The following is a 10,000-nucleotide window of genomic DNA, read 5'->3' as shown; positions in this document are numbered from 1 at the left end:
GGGGGATATTCTCATACGGTACGTTCGTTAGTTCATTAGGCTGTAGTATTGCTGCCCATTTAGCCTTGTTCAACACAATAGGTGATGGTCACTGACTCAAACCTTGGTGCCCTGTACTCTCACCATCTAGAACAATGGCTTACTGTTATGCCTGCACCATTCCTGTGTATTCTCAGTCTTAGTTATGTCATGAGCTTATACACGCGCGCACGCTGGGCACACACACACACACACACACACACCCACCCAACCTCTGGTCTCTTCTGGTTCTCTTTGCATCCTCCTCCGCCTCACTAACACTTCTTGTTGACTGGTTGGTGTCCATGTTGAATGGGGTGAGTGTGCTCAGTTCCGAATCAGCCATTAGCCTGAGCCTCTAAGCCCTAGACACTTCTGTAGATCTGAGAAGAGTGGATAGGTGTAAGCAACATGTTATCAGCTCCACCTTGCCCTCTGATTGGCTGGGTGGAATGTTCGCCATATTGCTAACATTTATCCAGACCTATCAGATCTAGAGGAGTGTCTAGACCCTAGTCTTTAAGGGGTAGAGAGGATAGGGATTGATTTGGAACCGAGTCCACACACCCCATCCAACTGGGTCTAGAGAATAGGGGGTAGGTCTAGGGGTCGAACACAGGGCTTAGCTGTTCTCTACATCTCTGTAGAGTATTGCCCTCCAGTCTATCAGGTCCTACGGATTTGCAAGTATTTATTTGGGACACGGCCCACTTCCTCAGAGGATATGGAGATTGATGCGCCCTCACTTCTCTGCTCCGTGTTGACAGGGACGACTCCCATATCTGGCATAGAAGCGGTTCAGTTTTTTAATTTTTATTTATTTATTTTTTATTATTTATTTAATATTTTGTTTGTTTGTTTGTTTTTTTGCCCAGCCACCTCCCCACCCTCATCAGAGAGCCTAAGTACTTTGCTTGTTTTGCTTACTTTGCTGTTCTTTTTTCTTTTTTTTCAATATGTTTTAGGGAATTTCTGCTTTATTAGGATAGACACAGGAAGGAAGGATGAGAGATAGAGTGAGAGAAAGGAGGGATGACATGTCGAGGGTCGCAGTCGACCCAGGAACCTTGCGATTATGTGGTATTTTCATTAGTGTGTTACGCCACTAAGCGGCCCTTTTTTTATTCATTTTAACAGTTATTACAAATATATTCCATCTATTAGATACATACTACCTAGCGGTTCAGTTTGTTTGTGTGTTCAGATGTCTGGACAGGGTTGTTTCTTTAATGGTTCTGGCCAATCATGGTTGTGAGTTGAGCCTCTCATGAGTTGTTGTTGTTGTTGTTGTTGTTGTCGGGTCCTTACACCACCACCATCATCCCAACCCGTAATGATCTTGATTTCAGTATCTGGCGATAGGATGGTAACAGAAGGACTGTTGTGATCACATCCGCCTATCTGTGGTTTATTGATTGGCTTTGTAACCATTCCTAACATTCCCATAGAACAGATCAATCGGTTTTACATCCACGGGTGAAACACTTAACATACTGCTGGAAGTGTGGTATTGCAGACGTGAGTCATGAATCGCCCAGGATTAACACACCACACTATGCCCTGCTACAGTAATATATCACTTCTACAAAACAGTCCATTGCTTTCAAGATTCAAGATTCAAAGTGTTTATTATCATTGGCACAGTAGAAAACATGTTTCCCTGTACAACGAAATTCTTACTTTGCTGTCCGCAGAATGCCAACCAATGTAAAATATACAATACAAAAGAATATACAATATATACTAAACAAATGTACAAGACAGCAAAATTTAAGGCATAAAATAAGAATAGCAGCAATAATAATAATATGAAAGTATCAAATTCTTGATGTAGATGGAAAATGGTTGTGTATTACAGTCAGGATGCTGCCTGTGAGGTTGAACTTATCCCACCACTTCAACTAAGAAGGTTTTAAAAAGTGCCCGCACACACCACCCATGCCAAGGCACTAAGCCTCTCAATCTACTCATGAACACTAAGCAACACAGAAGGCACCAGCAAGCTCCCGCAGTGGGACACGGAACAGCATGGCACTGCATCGTGCTGTATGGCACTTAGCTTCAATAGATGGATTCAGGCTTCGGAGACGGGACTGACGTCAGTCGGCATGGTGATGCATGGGTCGCTCTTTATGGACCTGCCCCCGACACCCCACGCAGATTGATTAACACGAGTACGCTCGACCAGATATCACGCAGAGAAAAACCAATAAACCGAACCCGCAAATTTAGTTATATATATATATAAAATATAGACAGTGCCTTCCGTAAGTAATTGGAAGTTGATACTTTTTTTCTTATTTTGGCTCTGAAATCAAACAAGTAATATGAGATTCTCAGATTCTCTTTTATTTTATGGTATTTGTGCACATATTGGTTTCACCGTTCAAAAATACCAACACTTTTATGCATAGTCCCCCTATTTTAGGGTACCCAAAAGTAGATTTTAAGTCCAAGTTAAGCACTCATGTTTAGTATCTGGTCGACAATCTTTGCATGCAATAACTACCTGTAGTCTGCGGCCCATTGACCCAACAGACGCTGGGTATCTTCTCTGGTGATGCTCTGCCAGGCCTGTACTGCAGCCATCTTCAGTTGTTGTTCTTTTTTAGGTCTTTTTGCCTAACATCTTTTCATCAGGAAATGAAATGCATATTCAATTAGATTTAAATCGGAAGATTGACTCGACCAGTCAAGAACTTTACTTTTTGGCCCTGAAAAACTCCCTAGATGCTATGGCAGTATGTTTTGGGTCATTGTCTTACTGTATGGTGTAGCGCCATCCAATTAACTTGAATACATTCAGCTGCTGCCATCAGCAGTTACATCATCAATGAAGACAAGTTAGCCAGTTCTAGTGGCAGCTATACATGCCCAAACTTAACACCCGCTGCACCATGTTTCACAGGTGTGGTGGTATGCTGTAAATCTTTGGGCAGATCCTTTTTTCTCCAAACTTCCCACTTGCAATCACTCTGGTACATGATAATATTAATATTATCTGTCCACATGACTTTTTTCCAGACCTCAGCAGGCTTTTTAGGTACTTTTTAGCGAACTGTAATTGACCAGCCTTTTTGAGGATAACTAGTGGTTTGCATGTTGCAGTGAAGCCTCTGTAGTTTGGCTAGTGATGCATTCTGCAGATGGTAGTCTCTGACACATTCAAGCCAACCTTCTGGAGAGTGCTCCTGATCTGTGGAACAGTTGTTTTGGGGATTTTCTTAATTATGGTGAGCATTCTTCTGTCATCCACTATACAAGTCCTTGGCCAATTAACCCATTTTGCGATTGCTGAGCTCACCAGTGCTTTATTTTTAATGATGTTCTAAACTGTTGATTTTGGCATGCCTAAGTCTTTTTCAGATTTTTCAGCCTAATAAAGGCTTCCTTGACTTTCATTAACACCACTTGGTCCTCATGTTGACGGACACCAATAGCAGACTCCAAAGGCAAACGCAAATCCTAGAATCAATACTATTGACAGCTCTCTTATACCTGCAGTGGTAGAGTTGGTTGATTAACTGGTACCATCAAATAAAAGCTGAGAATCTCTACTTTAACCTCACAGTGATTGTTTGTTTGATTTCAAACACAAACCTTTGGAGTGTAGAGCCAAAAGAAGAACAAATTATTCACTGTTCCATTACTTACACAGGGCACTGTATATCTTAGTACTATAAATTGCTACATTTATATATATATATATATATATGTATATCAGTACTATAAATTGATACACATGTAGTTGACTTGTTCCCATCATCCACCCTGTGTGTCCCAGCTACATCTTCAGACTCAGCTGTACTCGGCTGGGCCAGTGGGCCATCGGCTACGTCACTGCAGACGGCAACATCCTGCAGACCATCCCCCACAACAAACCCCTCTTCCAGGCCCTCATAGACGGCTTCAGGGAAGGATTGTGAGTTCAACAACCTCTCTCTTTCCCTCGCTGTTTTTTTGCTCTGTCCCTCTATCTCTCTCTCACTCTTTCTCTCTTTCTCTCCCCCCCCCCCCCCCCCACCACCAACCCCCTCCCTCCCTCCCTCCCTCCCTATGTCCCTACCCAAGAGTTGATCTGACTTTTTTGAAGTCTCTCTGCCATTAGACTCAAACCAGCCCATCTCAAGTTGCATCTCCAGGGCCTGTGTCTGTTCTCATAGTAGGAGCAGGAGGACATGTCCATAAGTCATGTGAAGTCACCGGCTCCTACTCTGTCTCATTCCTTTGTTTTGTTTGAATAACTCTACTGTTGTAAGTGTGGTTAGTCTGTAATCCTATGCTGAGTCAGTCCATGAAAGGTTAGCCAACACATGAGGTCTGCTAAGCATTTGTCAAGCACTGCTGCATGGCCTGGATACTGTATTACGTTGTGTAAACCACTCTAATTATACAGCAAATCAAGTTCAATGAGAGAAGTGGACAAAGACAGACCCACTGGTCTATGTAGTGGTGGTGCTACATGTCGTTGACTGCATCCTCCTTCTACTCTACAGTGTGTCTGTATACAACTCAGATCAAATCAACGTCTACTTCTCATGTGCACAGGCTACATGGACGTAAAGGGTACAGTGGAATGTTTGAGACGAGCGACCACTCGACAGGGCAGTGAAATACGGAAGGATAGGAATAGGAGAGAATAACGACGACAACAAACACAACAAGAGGTTCTACACGTTGACCCATTGTGTCTGTATGTCTCTCCTCCCCCGTCAAGCTACCTCTTTCCTGACGGTCGAACCCAGAACCCGGACCTGACAGGACTCTGTGAGCCCTCGCCCCAGGACCACATCAAAGTCACACAGGTCTGTGTCTGTGTCTGTGTCTGTGTCTGTGTCTGTGTCTGTGTCTGTGTGTGGTTTTGTATGATAATAAAATGATGACACTTAAATGTAAAGCAAAACACTTCCACCTCTGTGTCCATATAGTGAGGAACCCTGTGTATGTGTCTCTCTTCTAAGGAACAATATGAGCTGTACTGTGAGATGGGTTCCACGTTCCAGCTGTGTAAGATCTGTGCAGAGAACGACAAGGATGTGAAGATAGAGCCCTGCGGTCACCTGATGTGTACTTCCTGTCTGACAGCCTGGCAGGTAGGAGAGGGAGGTGCTCTTTGTGTCATACACACTGCTGCTGGTCTGGGTTACACATGCATCTACCTCATGTCTCCCTCTCTCTCTCTTTCTGTCCTTCTCTCTCTCCATCAGGAGTCAGAGGGTCAGGGCTGTCCGTTCTGCAGGTGTGAGATCAAGGGTACAGAACCAATCGTAGTTGACCCCTTTGACCCCAAGGACAACAGCGGGCTTTCATACGGAGGCTGCAGGGGCATGTTCGGGGCAGAGGGGGCCCCATCACCCAGCTATGACGATGACGACGATGACCGGCTAGAAGACCCCCACCTCATGATGAGCAAGCTGGCCTGTACCAAGGTGAGGGGGGTAGGGCAAGCTGGCCTATACCAAGGTGAGGGGGGTAAGGCAAGCTGGCCTATACCAAGGTGAGGGGGGTAGGGCAAGCTGGCCTATACCAAGGTGAGGGGGGTAGGGCAAGCTGGCCTATACCAAGGTGAGGGGGGTAAGGCAAGCTGGCCTATACCAAGGTGAAGGGGGGTAGGGCAAGCTGGCCTATACCAAGGTGAGGGGGGTAGGGCAAGCTGGCCTATACCAAGGTGAGGGGGGTAGGGCAAGCTGGCCTATACCAAGGTGAGGGGGGTAAGGCAAGCTGGCCTATACCAAGGTGAGGGGGGTAGGGCAAGCTGGCCTATACCAAGGTGAGGGGGGTAGGGCAAGCTGGCCTATACCAAGGTGAGGGGGGTAAGGCAAGCTGGCCTATACCAAGGTGAAGGGGGTAGGGCAAGCTGGCCTATACCAAGGTGAGGGGGGTAAGGCAAGCTGGCCTATACCAAGGTGAAGGGGGGTAGGGCAAGCTGGCCTATACCAAGGTGAGGGGGGTAAGGCAAGCTGGCCTATACCAAGGTGAAGGGGGTAGGGCAAGCTGGCCTATACCAAGGTGAGGGGGGTAAGGCAAGCTGGCCTATACCAAGGTGAGGGGGGTAAGGCAAGCTGGCCTATACCAAGGTGAGGGGGGTAGGGCAAGCTGGCCTATACCAAGGTGAAGGGGGTAGGGCAAGCTGGCCTATACCAAGGTGAGGGGGGTAAGGCAAGCTGGCCTATACCAAGGTGAGGTGGCACTACAGAAAGAGGAAGAGAAAGCTCTCTAGACTCATTCAAGGAGGAAATCTTGTGCTCAGTTCTGTGTTCTGGGGAAACCCTCCCTCTGTATCTCTTTATCTCTCTCTCTCCTGCTGTGATTCTCCAGCTTTCATGTGTCTGTTTGTTGCTCTTTCAAAACTCAACCCGTGGAAGGATGAATGTATGAATGAATGTTGTTGAGATGAATGTATGAATGAATGTTGTTGAGATGAATGTATGAATGAATGTTGTTGACACCGGTACACGTCTTTGAGCTGCTCTTAGTTCTTCCTCAGACGTTGGAGAGTAACAGCAAAACCTCTTTAAAGAAAGCCGGTTCAGTCTGCCGCAATCTTGGCAATGCTTCTATTTTCAATAAGGAGACCAGGTCGTCTATGGAAGAGCAGGACAAGAACTCCACTCCCACAAAAATGATACGGATTAGCAACTTTTCCTTTTGGTTTTTCATATCGTTCATATTAATCATGTTATTTGATTGTTCAAAGTTGTAATGGCCTAAAAAGACACTTTATTTGGCTCTGTCCTAGCCTTCCCGACCTAGTCTTAGACACACACGTTCCTAGGGATGTGTGAGAAAGACTCGAACCTAGCAAGAACCACTGTCCGTAACGCTAATCTATAACTGCTTGGTAATTGGTCAGAAATGTATACCCTATGTGAGACTGGCGCCCTCTTCCCCATCTCTCGCAAAACCAATAGTAAATCAGCGAACTGGCATATCTCTGTTGTATACAATCTCTGGTATCAGTGAGGTGAGAACTTCCTGGCGAGTTTTATTTTATTTAGCCTTCATTTATCCAGGTTAGTCAGGTTAGATGTGTGTTTTGAGCTGTGCGGGTGCAGGGTTGTTATGACCAGTACATTGAAAAAGTGGATTAATTGTTTTCAGGTGGAGCGCCCCCCATCGCCCATGTCCCTGGGACCCCAGTCCTCCCTGCCCCCTGTGCCCCCCCGCCTGGACCTGCTGCAGCACAGGCCGCCCAACCCCCCCGGGGCCTCCAGCCCTGGGGCCACGTCCAAGGCAAGCTCAATATACACGCACGTTAATGTCCTCCTAACATGTCTTCTATAGAGAGAGAGAGAGAGAGAATCGTGGCATTGTAATGCCAATGAGCCCGTCCTGTGATTTCTACCTCCACCAGCCTCTTCCGGTCTTTACTTACCTTCCTCTATCTCTGCCATAGGCCTCGTCCCATCATAAGGACAAGCCGTTACCCCTCCTCCCAGCGCTGAGGGACCTCCCTCCCCCTCCTCCCCCAGACCGCCCCCACTCTGCCGGGAATGATGGTCGTCTCCAGAGGCGGCCCCTACCTTGCACCCCTGGGGAACCCCTCCTCCGAGACAAGCTCCCCCCTGCGCCCCCCAACCGTGGCATGGCTGACTGGAACCACCGGCCCGTCCCCAAGGCCCCCACCCAGACCCAGGCTACCAGCCTGAGCGAGACACGGGGGGTCCGAGAGCTCTCCAACAGACACTCCCTCCCATTGGCCCTGCCCTCTGCCCTGGACGGACGAACAGACGGACAGAGGAACAACAGCACCCTCAGTCTGGATCATCAGCTGGTGAGTCTGCTACCAAAGAGGCTGGTGGAGGTAGAAATCAGAGGATGGGCTCATTGTAATGCATGGAACACGTGTGTTTGATACCATTCCTCATTCCGTTCCATGCATAACAATGGGCCCTTCCTCAGATTTCTGCTTTCCCTGCTTCCTACATAGTTGTTAATGTGTTTTTTTTATATGGAATGTATTTTGAATAATCACTTCCTAGAACCTCACTTGTCTTCTGTATGACATGTTCCTCTCCAGAGTTTCGGAGCGACCGCCTTGGCTAGTCAGGACTATGACAACCCCAAAGTCAAGCCCTCATCGTCAGCCAATGCTATCTATGCTATGGCATCAAGGTTCCGTCCCCTCTTTTTCCCTTCCTTCTCTCTTCCTCTGTCTCTCCTCTCCTCCTCTGTCTCTCCTCTGTCTCTCCTCTCCTCCTCTGTCTCTCCTCTGTCTCTCCTCTCCTCCTCTGTCTCCTCTCCTCTTCTGTCTCTCCTCTCCTCCTCCTGTCTCTCCTCTCCTCCTCTGTCTCCTCTCCTCCTCTGTCTCTCCTCTCCTCCTCTGTCTCTCCTCTCCTCCTCCCGTCTCTCCTCTCCTCCTCCGTCTCTACTCTCCTCCTCTGTCTCCTCTCCTCTCCTCCGTCTCTCCTTTCCTTCTCCTCTGTCTTTTCTCTCCTCTACTTTTGTCATTCCTCTCCTCCTCCGTCTCTCCCCTCTCTTTCTACACTACATCTCCCTCTCTCTCCTCACTTGTTCCAGCTGTGTGGTAGTCTGGCTTACCTAAATTGTGTGCGGTTATTATATATCGCTATAAGATATATTGCTTTAGAGTGTCTGCTAAATATACATTTTAAAAGTGCTGTTATTCTAAGTGATTTTGTGTCCTGTACTGTATGTATTGTGTAGTCAGCGTCCCTGTCCCCATGTTGCCAGACCCCACCCATCCCTGATGCCCATGACGGGGGACGAGGCCTATGAGAGTGACGAGGAGTCAGAGTACATGACCCCCTGCTCCCGACCCATCCTGCCCCACCTGACGGCCCCCCCCGTAGTGGAGACGGCACCCCGACACCCCCAGACCCAGTCCCAGTCCCAGCCCAGCATGCTCAACTCATGGTAAACACCGCTCTGATGTCAGCCTGCACACCCACTCACACACTCACAAATACCTATTTTAGATGATAGAACATTGGAACTACTTCAAATTCAATTAGGTTCTTTTTTTAAATGTTGTTCTTTTGTGTGTGTGTGTGTGTGTGTGTGTGTGTGTGTGTGTGTGTGTGTGTGTGGTTGTTATTGCAGGCCTCTGCTGAGTCACCTAGATGAAGGACCTCAGATGTATGAAGCTATGTATGACGTCCAGGCCCAGGCCCGGTCCACCTCCACACCACAGCTTGCCAGAGACTCAGGCAATTAACCTTCCCAAGTCTTGACCTCATTTTCTGTTTTTCAGAATTCCCTCCCCCTTTCCATAAATTCATCTTTTATAACAGTCCAACAAAAATGAGCTAACAAGTGTAATACATTTTCCTTTTCAGGACAAATGAATTTAGTTATGTAGGTTTCATGTGTTTTTATAAAAGTTTAGAAAATAGCATGTGTTATATCAATCATATAAGCTATAAATCATTTTACATGTTCAATGGAAATCAGATTATGGCAGAATCTCAACTGTGAGCAATAAAAACATTGTTTAGGTGATTCCATAAGATGTTTTCAATTCAGTCAAACAGAACAGAATTTTTTCACCAATCCATCTTTCAAAAGTATGACATCCAAGTATCCTATGTCTCAGGCTGTGGATGTCACACAGGCATAATTCACGTACTGGCAGAGCCCTCTAGCGGTTTTTAACACATTGGAAAAGACCACTTGTCTCTCAATGGTTCCTCCGATATTCCTACTTGACTGTGGAGAGCCTTATGAGCACATGCTGTCTCAATCACTCAGTCAGTCACTAGGAGCACTGGTCGTTGCAAACTGCTCCAAGTCGGCCGGTGCGTACGCACCCGATTTCCCCCCCCCCCACCCCCCACCTAGACAGCCTGTATACCAGTGGAGGTAGAAATTGGAGGATGGGCTCATTGTAATGCATTGTATGGAATTAGGAATGGTATCAAACACATCTAATTCCATTCCATACATTACAATGAGCCCGTCCTCCCGTCTACCTCCACCAGCCTCCACTGGTGACCATCCCTGTCAATCCCTCATCTTCTCG

The 10,000-nt window shown here is 47.0% G+C and overlaps 1 protein-coding gene across 1 annotated transcript in view; it reads left to right on the top strand.

Annotated features, from left to right (window-relative positions):
* The window catches only part of cbl (Cbl proto-oncogene, E3 ubiquitin protein ligase), a gene marked incomplete at its 3' end in the record, with an annotated part of 25,469 nt that extends 16,273 nt beyond the window's left edge, over positions 1 to 9,196 (top strand). The window contains exons 6-14 of the mRNA XM_083694751.1: positions 3,803 to 3,940; positions 4,736 to 4,823; positions 4,980 to 5,111; positions 5,226 to 5,447; positions 7,120 to 7,251; positions 7,415 to 7,792; positions 8,039 to 8,133; positions 8,713 to 8,895; positions 9,082 to 9,196. Coding sequence (XP_083550877.1) covers positions 3,803 to 3,940; positions 4,736 to 4,823; positions 4,980 to 5,111; positions 5,226 to 5,447; positions 7,120 to 7,251; positions 7,415 to 7,792; positions 8,039 to 8,133; positions 8,713 to 8,895; positions 9,082 to 9,196 — 1,483 coding nt within the window. The remainder of the gene's footprint in view (positions 1 to 3,802; positions 3,941 to 4,735; positions 4,824 to 4,979; positions 5,112 to 5,225; positions 5,448 to 7,119; positions 7,252 to 7,414; positions 7,793 to 8,038; positions 8,134 to 8,712; positions 8,896 to 9,081) is intronic.
* Between the last annotated feature and the right edge of the window lie 804 nt (positions 9,197 to 10,000).

Source organism: Argentina silus, assembly GCF_951799395.1.
Source record: "Argentina silus genome assembly, chromosome: X".
Lineage (NCBI taxonomy): Eukaryota > Metazoa > Chordata > Actinopteri > Argentiniformes > Argentinidae > Argentina > Argentina silus.
Note: the sequence above shows the minus strand (reverse complement) of the source record. Positions and strands in the feature narration are given on the sequence as shown.